The 19,342-nt window shown below is 50.4% G+C and overlaps 1 protein-coding gene across 3 annotated transcripts in view; it reads right to left on the bottom strand.

The window, feature by feature from the left end:
- Positions 1 to 19,342, bottom strand: part of DAAM1 (dishevelled associated activator of morphogenesis 1) — a 95,241-nt gene that overhangs the window by 9,835 nt on the left and 66,064 nt on the right. For 2 of the 3 annotated variants that reach the window (XM_027638003.1, XM_027638004.1), the window contains 16 exons: positions 18,615 to 18,948; positions 18,053 to 18,163; positions 17,832 to 17,935; positions 17,350 to 17,416; positions 16,914 to 17,031; positions 16,665 to 16,803; positions 16,235 to 16,293; positions 15,749 to 15,936; positions 15,126 to 15,425; positions 14,904 to 15,011; positions 10,675 to 10,704; positions 9,190 to 9,293; positions 3,875 to 3,959; positions 2,995 to 3,101; positions 1,011 to 1,099; positions 595 to 763 (listed from right to left, as the gene is read on the bottom strand). In XM_027638003.1, the coding sequence (XP_027493804.1) occupies positions 595 to 763; positions 1,011 to 1,099; positions 2,995 to 3,101; positions 3,875 to 3,959; positions 9,190 to 9,293; positions 10,675 to 10,704; positions 14,904 to 15,011; positions 15,126 to 15,425; positions 15,749 to 15,936; positions 16,235 to 16,293; positions 16,665 to 16,803; positions 16,914 to 17,031; positions 17,350 to 17,416; positions 17,832 to 17,935; positions 18,053 to 18,163; positions 18,615 to 18,948 (2,112 nt within the window). The remainder of the gene's footprint in view (positions 1 to 594; positions 764 to 1,010; positions 1,100 to 2,994; positions 3,102 to 3,874; positions 3,960 to 9,189; positions 9,294 to 10,674; positions 10,705 to 14,903; positions 15,012 to 15,125; positions 15,426 to 15,748; positions 15,937 to 16,234; positions 16,294 to 16,664; positions 16,804 to 16,913; positions 17,032 to 17,349; positions 17,417 to 17,831; positions 17,936 to 18,052; positions 18,164 to 18,614; positions 18,949 to 19,342) is intronic. The other variant, XM_027638006.1, reaches the window with a different exon arrangement.

Here is a 19,342-nt window from a genome sequence, read left to right as displayed (position 1 = left end):
AGAGCAGCCTAGTCCCTGCAAGCAAGGATCCTCCACAGGAGGAACTCAGAGTAGGTGACTTGAGCATCACTGTTCCTGTTCTCCACTGTCTTTACTGATGGATGAGACCAGGCAGGTTTGAGACCTGACCCAGCTCCTCTCCCTCTGAAGGTTTGAGACCCTCCCAGCTCTTCTCTTGCATGGAGCTTGGAAGGAGACAGCAAAACAGGCAATGGCTCTGTGGCAGCTTGCAGGGGTGGCAGAGGCAGTTCCCATGGAGAGAAGCCCCTGGGAATCCTTTCTCTGGCTCTTGACTTCTCAAAGGGGTTAAAAAGCATTTGGAAGATGATCCTCCTAATCAGCCTTGGCTAAAGTTTAGCCAGCCCAGGAAGGAAAGTCCCCATCAATCCCTGTAATGATCTGCAGCTCAGCTTCCCTCGAAAGCTGTCGTGCTCAAAAAATGGACACTCACCTCATTGGATATGCCAAATTGGGCAGCAGGAGGGGAATGCTCCCACCCACCCACTTCCCAGAGGTAATGCTAATGACCCCTCCGTTCCCCCAACATCCTGGGGCCTGCAGATGCCAGCATGCATAAGGGCAGGGGCTGCTCACTTGTCAATGCTGGACTTGGTGTCCGCGATCTTGTTGAGGCTGGAGATCTTGAAGCCAAAGGCGTTGCCCCTCTGGCCCTTGTTCATGTAGTTCCCAAAGGCCAGGACCACCTCCAGCAGCTGCTGGAGGCTGCTGCTCTGCAGCACTGCCTTAGAGCCGGCACGGATGGCTGAAAGCAGAGAGGGGTGGGACATTACCCCCTGCCACAACAGCACACCAGTCCCTTTTTCTTGCAGCAACCCCTTCAGTATCCTCAAAGAGAGACCACCAACTCCCTTCCCTTCCCCTGTGTCACTGTGTTACTTCCCCTGTGTCCCCTCCATGCAGACCAGGCTTGTCCTGGCACAGAGGGATGCTCTTCCTTCAAGTGCTCCCTTGTGCCGGCACAGAGTCCCTTAGCAGGTCTGGTCACTTGCCTTCCACCTTGGGTTTGACTTCTGCAACTCTCTCTGCAAATTTCTTCTTGAAGTAGAGGGATTGCAGCCTTTGCTGATAATGGTTTATCCTGGAAAAAAAAAAAAAGGAGGTGCAGGTTGAGTTTTGCTTGCTCCAGGGCAGAGCTCTGCTGCTCTGCTGCTCACAGCTGTGCTTACAAAGCACGCTTGAGCCACAGTGATTAAAAAATAATGACCCCTTTTCTCCCTGAAACTGTGCCGGGATGGGAAAAAATGACAACTGAAGCTACAGCTGTCCTGGGGTGGATCCAGGTGGGTTCTTAACCACATGCTTAAGCCTATCCTTAACTCAGCAGGTTTAACAAGTGGATTTTTACACCCTAATGATATGAACAAACCGTTCTTTTACAACCACTCCTTAGTAAACGTGCTGATGAGGTCTGGGCTCCCCATGGCTTTGTGATGAGCTGCAGCTGGACAGAGGTTTGCCAACGACCACCACTAATGAAACTGGACCTTCAGATCCTCAAAATGATGGCCTGGGCTGGAAAGCCCCTTTCCTGGGCAAGGCAGAGATGGCTCTGCTCATGTCATCTGTGTTTAAGCTAAACAAGATCTCACTTGTATGCACATGGCAATCTGATTTGAGTCATTTGGACCAAGGACCCATGGGAGACGTGCTCAAACACAAGGCCATGGGCTACACTGTCATTGCACTAATCAGAGGTGACAAAGACATCACACTCAGTTACAGACCACAAGGCAAATTAAAAAGCCATGCTGGAAATCAAGGAAAATATTTGCATCAGCACGTTGTGCCTTCCAAAGGATGAAGGCATGGGAGCAACGCTTGGGCGAGAGACTGTGAAGAAGAAAGGTGACCTGCGACAGGAAAGCTAATTCTGAGCATCATTCAGCCCCGAGGGCTCAGGTCTGAACTTCACAGCTCCATCCTGCCTGCCTTTGACACTCAGCAACCACACAGCACGTCGTCCCAGTGTTCATCAGCGCGTTTCTCAGGGAGGACGGGAGCATTTCTATTTTTGATCTCCCAGTGTGAACTCAAATTGTAAAACTCGCTGACCTTGCCAACAAGTGACTTGCTTGAAGTTCAGCTAAGAGATTCAAAGAGCTCAGTGCTCACTTTGATTTAAATAAGGAGCTTCGAGATTTTAAACCGGCACCTCTAGAGGATGTGCATGCAATAGATAAGGTTATTCATCCCTGAAGACTTCTAAGTCTTAAATGATTGCTACCAGGAGCAGGAAGAAATGACATTTCCTTTCCATCTTTCACATTCTCGGGAGCCCCAGGGATGAGTCAATTGTGAGGTGAGGACTGGGATTCATCTACACAGCAGGGCAAAATGTACATACATCAGGCTCAAGTACTCATGAGGATGTGATTGTGTGAAGGGGAAAAGGAGCATCATGTTATCACTCAAACAGCACTTCTCACCTGGGCCATGATGCAGATCACAGAATCATAGAATCACAGAATGGTTTGAGTTGGAGAGACCTTAAAGATCATCTAGGTCCAACCCCTCTGCACTGTGAGGACACCCTCCACTAGACCAGGTGGAAAAGAATCACAGAATCATCAAGGTCAGAAGAGACCTTCAAGATCATCTAGTCCAACCATCAACCCAGCACCACCACAAATGCCCCTAAACCATCTTCCCCAAATGAGAGGGGAAATGTGTTGAGACATGACCTGGGAAGCCAACACCTCACTCCAGAGGATCCATCTCCCTATCCCTTTACCCTCCTCTGTCCAGCTGCTGCTTGTCTGGGATGCACACCCTGATTCCAGGAGCACAGCATCACAAGCGATCCTTATGAATGGGAGCACCTTGCTTGCCCTCCTATCCGTTTGGCTCATGTATTTCTTGATGGGAAAAGCAGTAAGAAGGGCTTATTTCCCAAGCAGGTTTTCCATGAAATAGCCACCTCCCAGCCAGCCTGTGCAGCCACTGGCCAAAACACGTGTCCCCTGAGGCACCAACCTGCTCATTTCGAAGAGGAACCGGTCAGCCTTGGCCATGCGGTCCAGCTCGTGCTTGTGCTCTTCCAGCAGGTCAATGTCACCCTTTTCAGGAACAAACTTCAGGAGCTAAACAAGAGAAAGCACAGTGGTAGGTGAGAGGTCCATGCAGAGTTTTTCAGGAGCCAAATGGTGATTTATTTCCTTGAATTTACTACCTTTACAGCATGTACAGACAGTGACCCCAAGGCACCTGTGAAATAAGTGTTATCGCTGTCCCTGTGACCTTCCTCCCTTTACTCTCACATTAGTGTCTCTTGCCTCTGCCCTGCCATCACTCTGGTTTTACAACAGATGTACTATGTCTGCTCCAAGGTTTCAACATCAGCTCTGCCAGAGGAGATGTCAGTCAGGGACTCTCATTTGCTGCAACTCTACTTATTTGCAGACGGAAATTCTGTGCAATGAATCTTCCCACGTGCAATTGCCAGCTCAGCTTTAAGGACAGGTGAATAATATGTTCCAAAGGGATTCAGAGGGGGTGAAAAATGGGATTCCCTTTTTGACAACTGCACAAACACTGAACAAGCTTTCAAAAATAAACCTCCACGGAGCACAAACTTCAAGTTGGAGTCACAAAACACAGAACATGTGCAGCCTAGAGGTTCTCAGGGCAGACCTGAGTACAGGAATGGCACGTGGAGGCCATGCTGCTCCCAGCACTGATGCTGCCACTGAGCTGCTTTCCTGCTGCCCTGACCCACCTGGGTGGTTTTTCAACATGTGGTTGTTAAACAATTTGGGGCCTGACACTCTCGAAGCCACACTTTGGTCCTGAGCACCTTGCACAGCATCATCTCAGCATGAGGCAACCCCAAAGACGCATGAGACACACTGCCCACCTGCTCCAGCATGTCTTTTGGGAGGTCCTCCTGCTCGTCCATTGTCAAAATTGCTCGTTTGATCTCCTCATTTGAGAGTTTCAGCCTGGGAAGTGGAGGGGTAGGAGAGTTATTCCCAGCCCAGCAATCAGGGAAGGTTTCCTTACACACCCAAGCAACATGAACAGCTTAACTCTCAGTCAGCAGCAGCAGCATCACAAATAACCCCATACAGTGTGTTATGAAGAAGGATAAGAAGGATGTGTGAGAAACGTGGTAGGACTGTGCTCTGCCAAGGCACAGCATAGCACAGAGCAGCAGCCCTGGCCCTGCTGCAAATGGGGCACAAACCCCTGCAGCCAATTCCCTCACCCCACACCTATTTCCCCATTTTATGTAAGTATTGTAAGTAGTATATCGTACACACATTGAAAACATCCAACTTTCATATGTAGCTCTTGCTTGCAGCAATGCTGCTCCTGCAGTGCCAGCACCTCTAAAGGCCATGGGGCCAGTGGGGGTCATGGTCCCACTGGCAGCACAGCACAGCCCAGGCTCAGCAGTGCAGCTCAGCACTGCTCCTGAACCTGCTGCCACAACCCTTCAGGAAAATGTGGCCAATTTCTACTGCTGTTCTTGGATTTAAGCATTGCCTCTCCCACCACCTTTGGTTGGAGTCTTCCTCTAGGAAAAAATGAGAAAGAAATCCAGAATTCGGAGAAGCAGATGCTTAGCATCCCAGGAAACCCATCAGTTTGGGCTGTTTTGGAGGGGTGGGGATTTGGTGTGCTTCGAAGTGTAAGAAGCTGGAAACCAGCCTGCCCTCCACCTTTTTCTTCCTCTGCTTCACACAACAGGAATTGAACACGTAGCCTCAAACTGGAGATTTCTGAAACCACAGACCACTGTATCACAGCGAGCACCACCAGGCTGGGCTTCCCTGGCAGTAGTTCATCCACCAGCAGTCTGCACTGAGCTGAGGCAACAAACAGATTGAAAGACACCCTCAGCTCCTCCAGGGCTACAGAGCCATTAATTACAGTTTAATTCGTCTGCAGCACTCCCTGTAACCGCTCCCTGCAAGGACTTTGATTGCAAAACCACACATATTCTTCTTCTTTGCATTGTGGTCGATAACATAATTTAAATTCAAAAGAGGGAAAGCCCAGAAACTCCTGCAACTCCGTTTGCCAACATCCTCTCCCTCGCCCAGAGTGCAATGATGGTTAAAACCATTGCAATATTTAGTTTTAAAAGAAATTAATCCCCTGTACTTCCACAAAGGGAAAAGTCACAGAGTTGAAAAGACCTGTTCATGGGCTTCAGGGAAACCCATGGGCCCAGTCTTGGCGATCACTGCTGTCAAGGGATGCTGAAACACTGGATGTGGTTCAAAAGAATGAGCTGAAACCAGAAACACACCCTATGGTGGGATGTGAGACCCTGGAAATCAACCTGATCAGCAGATCAAAAAGAAGATCAGGAGCTGACTTGATCACTCTGAGTAATTAAATGAGGAGGATGTTTTTCATCCTGTGTCTCTTCAGGGAGCAGACAGACTGTGGAGCTGGCTTTTGGAAGCTGAAGCTAAAGCAGGAAGGGTGCTGGTCTCTAAGACCAGTGCAGCAAGGGCTTAGTTTAGCTTGAAATCTTTTGCTCAAGACTGAAAGCGAAGGATTAGCTTTATCGAGGCAGGCGGATCTTACAGACCTGGTAAGTAAATATTCATTCCTTATGAGCCCAGGTTTCTCATCCTGCACTCAGTCCTCTCTCACCTCCTGCTCAAGGGAGCAGCCTAGAGAGGGTTTGCTAATTAAGGAGTGAGTTAAAAATCTACCCCAGCCAGGGGAGGAAGCTCAAAGATTGTGCTGAGCAGTGACCAGGACAATTGTTGGGGCTGTCATAAAAGGAGAAAACCCAGGAAACACGGAAAATGTCTCCTCTGCTTCTTGCAGTGACGAGCAGACCCATCCTAGGCTCACTCTACCTGTCCCATACGAGGGCAGTGGCTGGGATGGAACATGACCCGAGGTAGGATATGAACTGCAGGACTCCCTTTTCACCCAAGCAGCAACAGGAATGTGCAGACCACCAACATCGCTCTCCACTCCAGTGAAAAGCAGACACCGGCTAAGTTTGGACATTTAGAGGGATCCCTGGGAAGCAAAAATGCTCCTGGGAGAAGGGGCTGGGCAGCTGCCCCTCATCCATAGCTAACACCTAGAGCACACACTTTTACCATGATCATCTCCAGGATGGTGGTGAAATCGAGGGTGACATTTTGAAGCCCTGCTCATTGAAAGCAAAGCCAACAATCAAATACATTTAAAAAGAAAAGAGGTTGAAAAAAAACCCCGCTTTTCTCAGGAATCATCACAACCCAGTGCCAAGAACAAGAGCCTGCCCCAGCATCGGCAGAGAGCAAGCGCGGGGCGCCAGAAGAAAACAGCTTCTCAGACAATTCGATGGGAAAGGGGCCAGTGAAAGCTAGAAGCTTATCTATAACCACAATAATTATCATTGTTGGCAGCAGCTGTCGAACGCGAGCCGTCTGAGAGGAACGGGGTCACAGGACTTGCTGTCACAGGGATTTAGAGCCGGCAGCCCGACGATGCGAAGTGACAGCTCGCCAGCCCAGCGAGAGCGGGGCTGTTCTGTGTGGCTTTTGTCGAGCAGAGGACGTAATAAGTGTGAAGGGGGGAAAAAACCCGAATTCCACCGGGAAAGGGGACGCGCCCTCCTGAAAAGCCACATTCATTTGAGAAAAATGCTCCGTGTCGCCTCGCAGGGAGAGGGGAATCAAACGAGCCATTCACCGCCAGCGTGAGGCGGAAAGCGATGGAGCAAGGGGTGGATTTGCATCTGGCACAACGCAGGGCTAAAAATACACACCCATGCACAGGGAGCAAAAAGCAAGGACGTGGTGAGTTCACAGAGGAAGACACGACAAGGCACTGACATCGGCAAAGCATTCTCCAAAAAAACAGAAGAAAAAAAAAGCAAGCGTTAAAAATATTCTTGTGCTGCATTACAAGCCGGAGGAAAATCCAGTGATCTCACTGCGCAGTAATTTCTCCCAAAGCAAGGGAAACAAGCAAAAAAATAAATCTACAGAGAGAGATAAAGTATCTCACTGGCCGTAATCTTTCCACGCTGTGAGCCAGACAATGCCTGGTGAGCTCACAAATGTCTGGGCTAAATCAGGGGCCAAGCCTGCAGGTCCTTTCGCATGTGAAAGTCTGCTCAGCCCTGTGGTGGCCGTGCGAGGAAGGCGGGAGGGCAACAGCCCAGCTGCCAGACGAGTCCCTTTGGAACACTGGGACCAGGGACCCACTGGTCTGCCCAGCTTCGGGATGGGCAGCTGGGGTGGACAGAGATGAAAGGATTTGCCCAAGGATGTACAGAATCTGCTGGAGATGCAGAGGCTGTACCTGAGTAAACTAGAAGGATATTTGGGCTTTATCCCTACACCGCCGTTCCTTTTAGCCATTTGGCATCAAGAGTAAATCACTCAAAAGGATTTTGGGGAGAGAAACTCGACTGTGGTCCTGGAGCACCATGGGAAGAACACCAAAGCACTTCCAAAGCAGCGCCTGGTACAAGTCACTGCAACCTCAGAGCCAGCTGTCCCTGCAGGGCCCTCATGCTGCGGGACAGGCCTGGGAACAGCCATGTAAGAGACTGCAGAGCAAGTTTGATCCTGCTTCTCCCCTAGGAAACGACCCACAGGGGAGGGCAGGCAGGCAGCAGCCTCTGCCATGCCCTTTTTGCAGAATTAATTACTGGTGATTCGTTTCCAGCCATTGCTTTCTTGGAAGAGAAGGGTTTGCTGGTGAGATGAAATTGAGACCTTTACTCAGTAAGACGTGCAAGATGCCTTTGAAGTTAAGTGCTCGGGTCTTTCCCCTTCCCACCAAAGGAGCTATTTGTGTGTTTAACTTCCAATTACACACTTAAAACCTCTGGCTGAATCACACCTAAACCCACTCAGACTACGCTCAGCCTACGTATGCCGGGAGCACCCCAGCCAGTGCCCCGAATCCCATCGTTTTACTTGCTAATAGCTGGCTGCCACAGACATACTCATTTGCCTGCTGTTTTAAACTCTGCTTTCATCATCATCCCTTTTTATTTGGACTGCTAGGAAGCACGAAAATCCCCAGAAGCAGCCCGGAGCAGAGCCAGCCATAAACATGGCAATTTTACCCCCGAAACGCTGCAGCACACGGCTCACTGCACTCATCGCTCCCGCTGCCCACGGGGCTGCCAACCACCCCTGGGAGAGCTGGAAGGAGCACCAGGGACTGTGAGTTATCCACCCAGAGGTTTTTGGTTTTTTTGCAGACATCAGCCTCTCCGTGCTTTCTAGGGAAGGAAACCAGCTGGGCTGCCCAGACAAGGCACCATCTCCACCACCCCATGGTCTGGGAAAACACAGAATTTGGGCGCCGCGGCTGCAAGCCCAACCTGCCAGCAAGGCTGCTCCATCCTGGCCAGCCCTGGGTGGCACAAAAGCTTTCATGCTTCCAGGCAGCACCAGGAATATTTCTGAATGAAGCTAAATTTTGCTGCTGTTGGGATCTTTTTTCTTATTGAGTTAGAAACAAGTTGCATTTTCTGCTGCTATTTGGGTGGTTTTTTTCAAGTAGCTACACTGATAGTTCATCCTTTCAGACCACTGCAGCCTGGCTTCCCTTTTCTCAGGAGTCAGTCTTATTGGTGTAGTTTATCTTGCTAAAAAAAGGTCCTTTTTATCCTCTTGGCAGCAATCTGGGGATTGGATTAAATTGCTGGTAGCAGTGCTGAGCCCGCCTGGCAAGGAGTGTGCGGGAGCCTGTCATCCCAGGGCTGGGCAGATTAAAAGGGGCACATCCCCTTCCCAAAATTCAGATGTGAAACAGGACACTGTGTGGGCAGCAAAAGGCCATGGCTGAACTACTGATGCTCCCTACACCCTGCTGATACCCAGTGCCTTACCCATCTCAACAGAGACCCTCTTCAACTGCCAGCAAAGAGCAAACAAAACCCAGGTTGAGGAAGATAAGAGGTGAAATCAACTCTCTCCCACCCCCTGTGAAAGCTCATGGGGTACCCCAGCCCCTCGGGGGCTTTTCAGGGACACTAAATTGCCATGTACTCTGTTAATGGCATTGCCCCTCTATGTCACCATGCCATGAACAATGTAAGGCTATAGCTGGGTTCAGGTGTCACTGGCTCTCCTCCTGTCCTGGCTCCTGTCATTAACCTCTTGCCAGGTATCAGGAGCACCCCCCAGCCCAGGGCAGGGTATCGAGCACCCCTCCACCCCCCAGAGGGCAAGAAGGCATTAACCATACCTGGAGAGGAGGATATTGCAGTTCTGAGCTCTCCGGCCGTCTATGACCGAAAGCTCCTTGACTTTATGCCGGGAACTCAAAGTGTCATCGATAGCATCTTCCTTCTACAAAAAAACAAGAGAGAGAAAAAAGAAAAGCCTGGAGAAGAGCCATGGAGCAGCAAAGACATTTAGTACTCTCAGCACATAGCAGTGTGATACACAACGGGCCCCCATTAATCAGGAGTGTCACCACGGGTTACGGGTAAGACCCACTGCCTGTAAACGAAACACAGTAAGTCATTTCATAAACCAGAGCTGGCTTTGAAGCCACTGGTTAGAAATGTAAATATTTTCTCAGACAGGGAAGATTTAAAAATCTGCAAACACACAGGCGCTGCTGAATAAATAAAGCCGGGCTTTCTTAGCATACATACTTGTGATACTTCATTAAACCCTCGCATGAAATATTTCATTACGGGCTGCTGCACACACTCAGCATCACTCTTGTTCCTAACCCCTGCTCCAAACACCTGTAATTGCCCTTCATGCATCAGTCCTCCACAGCCAGCTAACCAACACAGGCTACCAGACTTGCAAAAGCAATCTGCAGCTTTTTCAGTGAAATCCTCCCCAAATAAGGGATTTGAAAGCAGGAATCGGCAGAGCATAAGCACCTACATCTCCTAAGCAGTTTAAACACGTTACCTCCAAATGAATAACAATATTGTGGTTGTGGGCAAATGGGCAGATCTACACAACAGCAGTTTTGCAGGGTTGCCCAAGGGGTTCATGTTGCCCCAGGTTTTAATTTACCATATTGCATATTTTAGTAAGGTTAATCAATTAAAAGCTGGCTATTCAATCCCTCTGGAAGGAACACAACCTGGAGCTGCAAGGTCCTGTGTGTTACAGATCTGCACTAAACATCCATGAGTGTAGGAGACCTGGCACATGGCCACTGCACGGGTTGAGAGTGGGTGCAGAAATTCACATTTTTTTATGTTTTTTCTTGTTTGAATGAAAAATAACCCACAGCTACGGGAATTGCAAAGCTGCTGGGACAGGCAGCACAGAGGCAGGTGATGGAAGGTGAGCCCCAAGTCACCCAGCACCAGCTGCCCCTCTCCTGTGCCTTGCCTACCCTGATCACAACCAAGCAGAGAGCTTCAACCCGTGAATTTATTTCCATCTTTTGTAAAGCAAAAATGCTCAGGGGTAGGAGCTTCTCTACGTTCAGCTGCAACTAAAAATTCAACCTGTGGACTCAGTCATTGACTTTTGACCTCAGGCCAGACAGCAAAGAGGGTGTCTTCTGACTTACCAGCCTCCCCAGCATCAACTTTCAAGCTGCTCCTCCTGTTGCTCTTTGTACCTCTCTGATTCAACCCTGTCTGCCACACATTAACCCCCCTCAGAAGTGCCCACATGCCCCGGTGTCCCCAGCCCCGCTCTTGCCCTGCCCTCACCACTCACACATGCCAGGGTCCTGGAGGTGCTCTCTTACCTGTCTGGGGTTACCATTCAGAAAGAAGTCCTACAGCCATAGCAGAAGCATGGGAAAAGGCAGTAAAAACACATGCAGTTCAGTGATCTCGGTGAAACCAAAAGGAATCAAAGCACAGAGAAGTGGAGAGTGCAACATGGGGGGGGCTTGGCAGCACAAGGGAGGCACTTGGGGATGCCAGTCCCAAAACAGGGGGATGCAAGTGAAAATGTGGATTAGAGGATGCGCAGAAGGGGAGAGCTGATGGGAGAGGCGGCTCCATGAATGGTTCAGGCCAAGGTGCTGGTGTGCACAGAGGTGAGGAGGGGACACGGGGATGAGGTGGGAGGACGTTGGCCAAGCCCTGCCACTGGCCCAGAGGCACAGAACTGCTCAGCCTGCCGTGCAGAGGAGGAAAATTGCTGGTTCTTGCACATCTGAGGGACTGAAATGCCAATGCGACTGCCAGGAAAAACAGGGCTTTCAAGTGGAAATAAGGAGAGGCTCATCCCGGAGCAAATCTGGCCACAGCAAAACTTTACTGTTTGCCATGGTAACACATTTCGCCTTGACTTCTCCTCTGACAGGGACACCCCCCCTTCTCCAGCCTGGCCAAATGCCACCCTGATGCCACATTGGCGCTGTGTTCCTCAAAGACCTGGCTGTCCTGATGGGCTGCCCCCGCCAGACTGGAAGCACGTGCAGTAGAGCTGGCATCACACACATGTGCACACACACATGAAGGTTTTCCCTCCTCATTCCCTCAGCTGAGCTGTGCCTATCAGGAGCCTTGTGGCTAAAAGTCTCTGGTTCAGCTAAGGTTAAGGATTGGTTTTTCATAAATTAACCTCTTCCCAGCAGTCTCCTTTGTGGGACAGGCACAAAGCACACCCACAAGCTGCAGTGGGTATACTCTTCTTTGTTTAACTGGTCCCTAATTAGGAAGCCTTCCTTCCAATTCTGATGCTCAGACTTGTCCCTGGTTGCTGGAGAGGAGAAGGACACGGTGGCCTCCTGTAGTCCCCTGCTCTAGGAGAGGGAGGGCTCCTCATGTATTAAGGTAGAGAAAAAGCTCATTACAAAACCCCTCCGTCTCTGCCTCAAACCAGCCTCATCCCTGCCCCTTCTTCTTGCAGGGATCATTATCCAGCCTCTGCTGCAGGATGGTATAGGACAGAGCAGCTTTAAACGTGCAGTCACCATTCCCACAAACATTTCCCAGCCCTGCTGTCCCTGGCCCCTGTACAGGTCAATCTCCCTTGCACAGAGGAGCTGGAGGCTTTCCTTCCTTCATCCTTTTTTGGGAGATGAATTCTTTCCCAGCTCACTGCTAAGCCCCCAGTTCAACAACACGTATTTTTTCCACTTGGCCCTGACTCTTTTACATCACTCACCGCTGCAGGACCTGCCAGGACTGCCCTGGCTGTGTCACTGCTACTTATCAGCATCACTCCCAGCCTCTACCCCCTTGCAGGCTCTCAAGACATCCCTGACAGAGGCACAAACCCCTGTGTAGTACATGTAAGCCCCGATGGTTCTGGACTTGCTTTTCTCCATCAATGCATTTACATCCTTACAGAGCTCCCCCCAGTCCTCATGCCACAGCCTGAAACTCATAGCTCCTGTTAGTTTTTCTATTATATCTAGCAAAATTGGTAAATGCTGGTATTATGCACAGCTGCAGGGCTGAGCCCTTCTCTGGGGACAGGGACATCAGCAGAGCCTCAGCAGGGAGAATGGGGAGGATACAGGGCTCTCCTCACAGCATCACCCAGCACGAGATAGGGATGCTCCCAGGCTGAGCCCCAGGAAGCCCAGAGGGTTCCTGTCCTCCCCACATGGAAAGGGCCTTTCCAGAAAGCTGCAGAGCTCACTTTATAGCCTGCATTTACATCCCAGCCTGTGATGTGGGAAAAGCATTTAAAGAGATGCTTAAAATTAAGTACATCATTAAGTCCTGGGTCTGTGCAGTACTTAGGGATTCCCAGGTGCTACATGGCAATAAAACCAGCCAAATCCCAGCACCAGCAGCCCCATAACAGCCATCTGGGGGTAGTCAGAGAGCTCTCTGCACTGCACACACCTCTGCCCACTGTCCTCAAAGACTGCTGGGCCACTGGCCATAGGGATGTACCACTTTTGCAGCCCTGGTTTGCTTGGGGCATGGGCAGACAGGCAGCCCCTGATGCCCCATGTCCTGAGGATATCATGTCTCAGGACAAGTTAGAGGCATGATCATTGAGCAAGAGGCTCAATACAGGGAATAGGCAGGAGAAACCCCTGCTCCTCCCCTGCTTGTTCAGGACAGAAACCAACTTTTGCTAGAGCTTGGTAATGCTGTGAGTTATTAAGGAATTAGTTCATTGTCCTTCATGGACAGCCTGTTCATTCCCCAAGCCTCCACCATGTACAATGTGCCCCCTGGTTTGCCTGTGTTATAGAATTACAGAATGGTCTGGATTGAAAGAACCTTAAAGACCATCTAGTTCCAACTCCCCTGCCGTGGGCAGGGAATGTTCCACTAGACCAGGTTGCTCAGAGCCCCATCCAACCTGGCCTGGAACACTTCCACTTTCCTTTATCTCATGGAGCACATCTAACCCTGCGTGCTGGTGCGTGCACTGCAGCTGCCTGCAGAGCTGTGCTGCCAGCAATGTTGGGGCACACAGCCAGGCACCCCCTGCCCACGCTGGGACTGCCAGTGGGGGCACTCTGGGGACTTCAGGTAGGCAACCACGTCCCTCAGTCCCAGGGACATGAGTCCCATGGCTTCACTCACACAAAACAGGGCTACCACGAAGCCTGGGTGAGCCACGAAGAACTTGTGCATCACATTCCCAAGGGTGGCTCCAGCCCCAGTAGCATCTCACAGGTGGGACTTCACCTTGTCTTTCCCATACGCCTTCCAGATGCTCTCATAGCATCTTTTGCCAGTCCTAACCCAGATCCTGGTTCCTGTGTTCAGCTTCCTTTTGGTCCTTATCCCACCCAGGGCGTAAGCCCATGTCACAGCTCTCCTTTGCAGCATCTCCCTGTTCCTGCTGGTCCCAAACCTAACCGGCCGCTTCACCCAGCAGGACCTCAGCCAAGCCAAATTATTTTTAAATTCCTGCCTGGCAATAATCCACATCACACCAGGTGACTCATGGACTCGGGCAGGCAAGCCGGAGGGCAAACCGTCCCGCTGACACACAGGTTTCTATTCTTGCTCCTCTTCCATTTCCATTTCTTGTCCTCAGACGTGCCCTCCAGTAGACATGAGTCAAGCTCCAAAAATGCCGAGGGAAAGACAATACTGTGGTCACCTATTCCCAAAACACTGGGGCAGCACGTACTCCTGGTGGGCTACTCTTGGTATTTGCCCTGCTCTGATCCACCCTGATCTTTCCCTCAGCCTCTGGAAGAGATTAAACTCTTGCATTGCTTAATGAGCTTATGGGTCAGGTCCCACTCCTTCCCAGCACCGTCCTTCCACCTGAGCCTGGCACGAAGGAGACAAGCTGTTCTCTCCTCCCAGTAATACAGCCAGGTGTTCGGCAGGTGAACATCCTTTTTCAGCGTCTCTCCTTGTTTTTCCTCCTGCCTTCTTGAAAAAGTCATTGCTTTTGCCCATTTTCATCCTGCCTGAGGTAAAATAAGTTTCTCTCTGTGCTTTGATGCCTTCCAAACTGGGGCTATACTGCTTGAACAGGAGATTAAAAACCAGAGACTTTTGCCTGCTATGACACTATTTTGGTTTGGGATTTTTGTCCAAAGCTCACATTTTGCTCTTGGCTCACTACAAAAATAAAAGAAGAGATCCACCCATGGTAGATGTGGGCAAAACTTAGTCCTTCTTGGCCAGAGAGGGACAGAAATTTTCCACCCAATACGGAGACATGGAGCAATTGCTGTTAAGGGCAATCCAAAAATATTACCCAACTGTGGCCACATCTGGGGGTTATTTTCATACATTCCCTGTCTGGTATTTTTGTGTGTTTTTTTTGACGATCCATCTTCATGACACACATAGTCAGGTGTGTGGGCAGGGGTGGAATCAGGCACACCAAGCTGTGAACAGCCACCTCAACACAAAAGGCTCTGGCATGTGGATGAGAGGATAAAGCAGATCGAGCTGATCTGGTAAACACGGTGTCAGCATGAAATAATGGTGGGAGATGTGTTTTAAGACCACAGGTGAAACCACATGATCTCATAATGGTGGCACCTTGCCCAGGCCCTCACGTTGCCCACCCAGGGCCAGCCGTTACCTGCTGTCTTTGGTAAGCGGAGAACGTCCTTTCCAGGTCTTCGAGGTCCAGGATTTTGAACACTTTTGTGTCATCTATGTTGGTCCAGACGGTGCCTGCCAGCTTGTTCTGCAAGACAGTGAGAGCACTGCAGGCTGGGAGTCCCCTGCCCACCTGCTCTTACATCACCAGGTGGCCACTCGGCACCCCCAGTTTCACTGACGGAATTATTGCCCAGCTTACCTCTGGCAGCTTGGACCAGTTGAAGGATTTGAGGGCGTTTGTCGGCTGAGGGATGCTCTTCTTCTTGAAGGCCATAGGTGCTCCGAGGGAAGGCATCATCCCACCCAGGGGTGGGGGTCCAGGCGGAGGTGGGGGACCACCTGGAGGGGGCGGTGGGGGAGGTGGTGGGGGACATCCCCCTGGGAGCGGTGGGGGGGGTGGAGGGGGAAGAAGAGATCCGGGAGTTGGAGAAGGTGCAGGGCCACCAGGAGCTCCTGGTGGCATGGGAGGTCCTCCAGGGCTGGCAGCACAGATCGCCCTCTAGGAGAGAAAGAGGAGGGGGAATCAGTCGTATGGGGCTGGGGGACACCACCTGAGAAACACCCTCACGCTGATTTTTAATCATTTTGGCTAGAATTTAACCAACAGAGGAAGCACTCAAGGGCTTCAGCACTCTTGACTGAGGTTCAGTGCATCTGGAGAGGCAAAATCACCCCATCAGCAAGGACAGACATCTTGGTGCCTCTCCTAGCAAGCATCTTTCTCAGTTCCCCCATTTAGCTCAGCCTCCTGGATATCACCCCATAGCATTTGCAGGGGGTTTGGGACTGAGTCCACAACAGGGAGTAGGTCTGAGGTCTCACCCTGCTCATCTCATGGAGCTGTGCTGTGAGATCTGCCACTTGCTGCTTGACCTGCTTGTGCTCGCTGGACTCCTTCTCCAGCTTCTCCTTCATCTTGTTCAGTGTCTGCATCATCTCTTCCTTCTCCTGGGCCTTGGCATCACACTCTCGCTCCTTCTTCTCCAGCTTCTGCTGAAGCTCAGTGTGCTCTGAAACAGCCCCAGGAGACCACTTTAGAGTGACTAACACTCCTTTCTGCTAACAGCAGCCTGCAGGGGACTAAACCCCACACTGCCCTGCAGAGAAGCTGCACAGTTGAGAAAAGGGAGCCTTAATACCCCATTTAGGGTCTCTCCATGAAAAAATTGTTATTTGCTTTGCCCATTTCCCTTGTCAGCCCCTCAATAAAGCCTGCAGACATATGTACAAATAAATGTATAAATACATGTCTATGTTAACTTTTTAGCTAAGGTTAAAGTTGATGCCATATATCTCTCCATTGCTCACCTTTTCTCATTTTTTCTGCTTGCTCTTTCCACTGTTTCACTTCATTTTCATTGACTAACCTAAAAGGAAAAGACATGCAGCACATGAGACGATCCTACTGCAGCAAACAAGTGACCATCATCAGCAAGAAACATGACTGAGCTTCCAAACTGATATATCTAACACCTCTGCTCTGCCTCCCCCCCAGCAGGGTTTTGCAGTTTGGGATGCAAAATTTAGCAGTGAACATGTCAAAACTCCTAAATTTCAAGTATTGCTTGCAAGTGCTACCTAACAAAATGGATGTGCTTCTTCTATAAGGTGGGGTTGTAGTGAAGTCAACTGGGAAGTCAACCAGCTCCAAGGATGCTGGTTTGTCCAGCCGAGGAGCAGGAATATCACTGTGTGACAGTCAGTGGTGAGTAAGGAACAGTGGCACTTGAGCACTTACATTCGGACAACATTCTTAATGTTGAAGTTTTCCAGGGGAGTGGCGTCGGGGTCCTGCCCTTTGTCACTCTGGATGACGATCTGCTGCACGATCCTGTCGAGCAGCAGCCAGTACTGGACAGTGTTGCCGCTTCTTTTATCTGCAGGGGAAGACGGGGAGAGACTGAGGTGAGCAGCAGGGAGGCCGTGGCACCCCTGGGTAGGACGTGTGGGCTGCCAGGTGGGTTTCCTCGCCTCTCCCGGGACTCACAAGGCATCTGGAGACAGTGGTGCAGGATGGACATAAAGTGCGGGTACGCCTCGCTGTGCGTCAGCCTCTTCCTCGTCAGCTCGAACATCTGAGTCGCACTTTTGGTGTCAATGTGGACCTGTGGAGAGAAGCAGAGAGAGGTCAGGCCATCAGGCCGACAACAGCATCGCCTGTTTCCCAAGTCTCAGCTCCAAACCCCACGAACCATCCCCACTGGCTGGATGGACAGACAAGCCCTACTGCCCAGCGAGGGGCAAAAATGCTGGTTGGCAGCCAGAGGAGAAGAGGGATGAAGCAGGCTCTAGGACAGAGGTTGCAAAAGGAGACAGTTTTCCAATCTCCAAATTTTATCCTTTCATCCCAGGCCACGTGGGCAATTTTAAAAGGCAGAGTGATGCCGTGTGCCAGCGTCTGCAACAGCAGCGTTGGTACTCACCAGCTCAAATCTTTTGGCAAACTCCAGTTCGTCTTCATTTCTAAGCATTTCGAAAAAATCTAAGTGCCTGAGGAAAGAAAGGGGAAAAAAAAATAGACTGTTAAAAGCAGATACAAATGTGACAATTAATAAATTGCAGGCAGTCTGTCAGCGGCCCAGAGACAAGTGGTGCTTGAACCATCAACACAGATCTTTAGTCTCGAGTGCCCAGTCACTACAGCCTGTCCAAGAAGCCTTTTGGGATGAGAAGAGGAGGAGAAGGGCATCCTCCAAGCCCCTGATAGCACATCCTTCCCAGCTCAACCCCATGTCAGAGCAGAGCAAACCATGCCGGGATTTTCCTCTCCCTCTCTGGTGACAGCAAAGAATTTTCATAAGAGAGGTGAGTTAGAGCCACGTGATTTCCCGAGAGACCAAGTCCGAAAACCAGAGAGCAAGGCCACAAGGCAAAAATCACGAGTGGGTCGGGGGTCACTACTCACCGGTCAAGGGTTGAATTTTCATGCTGTCTTAGTTTATCAATGACTGGCTGGATCCCAAGCATGAGGAATTCATATCTCAGATGGAGTCTGAAATCCAGGCTTTCCTACAAGGGACAGTTGTGGGGTTAACATAGCAAGGTGTACTCAGAAAGACTATGGAAAAAAAAGCACCCCAAACCCACCTAAAACCCTCCCTCCTCTCCAAGAGTCCCAGCACTCACCACGCCTGCCCCCTGGCTCAGGACTGCGTTGATGAAGGACATGATGGCTGTCTTGAGGCTCACTTCATCTCGATACCGTCCTGTGCTCTTGTCCAAGTCATTGATCAGCGTCTGCCAAACACACAATATCAATTAAATGCCCCTTGACAGCCCCAACACTGCACAACCAGGGGACACACACAGGAACAACTCCTTGAGATGCTCCTACAGCCCCTGTAGCTAGTGATGAACCATCAGCTGTAGCACACCCCAGCACCCATTTGGGCTAACATCAGCCCATCCAGATGTGCTCCAGCCATGCAGAGCCATGATCTCAGTGACCCTGCACAAGCAAGCATTTTTTTTTTTGGTGGGGGGGTGTTGCCTCAAATAACTGCTTCGTCCCTCTCTGCCCAGCTGCAGATCTCATCAGACACAGTTCTGTGGTAATTCCCAGATTTTTTTAAGTTGCAAACGGTCATAACAAAACATATGCAAGCGGCATTTAGATATCCAGGAGGAGGAAAGGACAAGAATGCTGAATTTCAGGAGCCGTGGGAGGGGTAAGTCAAGACCCACCTACCTGAAAACGAGTCCGTTCGCTGGCATATTTCTGGTAGTGCAGCATCGCCTCCAGTACCTTTTTGTGGCCCCCGGGAACCAGGCACACAGCGCCCATGATTTCCAGCACTGCCACCTTCGTCTTAATATTCTCCGTGCTCAGACTCTGAGCGATTACGTTAATACTCTCCAGGTGGGCCAGGACGTGGGCCCGGCCCAGGGAGTTGTTCATTAGTGCTTTTATACATCCAATGAGCGAGGTATGTATTCGAGACTCTGCTGTCTCATAGTCCATGCTTTTGAGAAAGTTCAGAATACACGTTAAGCCATCCAGGTCGATGAACCGGGTTACGAACCTGGCAGAAAGAGGAGTTGTAACATTAAAACAGAACAGTAAAGGACCATTTTACCTTCAAACAGGGCCAACTCGTCGGTTGATGTAAACCCAGAACCTTCCTATGTACTTTTTCTTGGATACCAGAAAGCCTGAAGGAGTCCTGTGGCCCAGACACAGGGATGGGGTTGCAAAAATCAATTTAATTGGTGTTCATAGTGTAGGGAACCAGGCATCATCTGCACAAGGTTGTCCAGAGTGAGGATATTTGGAAGAGGACCAGCTAACCCAGCCATCAGCACAAGTCCCGGGGTGGAGGCTGAGAGTTTGCAGCTACACTGCTGCAAAATCTTCCCAGTCTTCAACCTGTGTTTTAAAACCCACTCACTCAGGACCAGTTTTGCACAGGACAGGAA

This window comes from Corapipo altera, unplaced genomic scaffold (genome assembly GCF_003945725.1).
Source record: "Corapipo altera isolate COAL_440 unplaced genomic scaffold, ASM394572v1 23, whole genome shotgun sequence".
NCBI lineage: Eukaryota > Metazoa > Chordata > Aves > Passeriformes > Pipridae > Corapipo > Corapipo altera.
The sequence above is the reverse complement of the archived record's forward strand: the minus strand, read 5'-3'. Positions and strand labels throughout refer to the sequence as shown.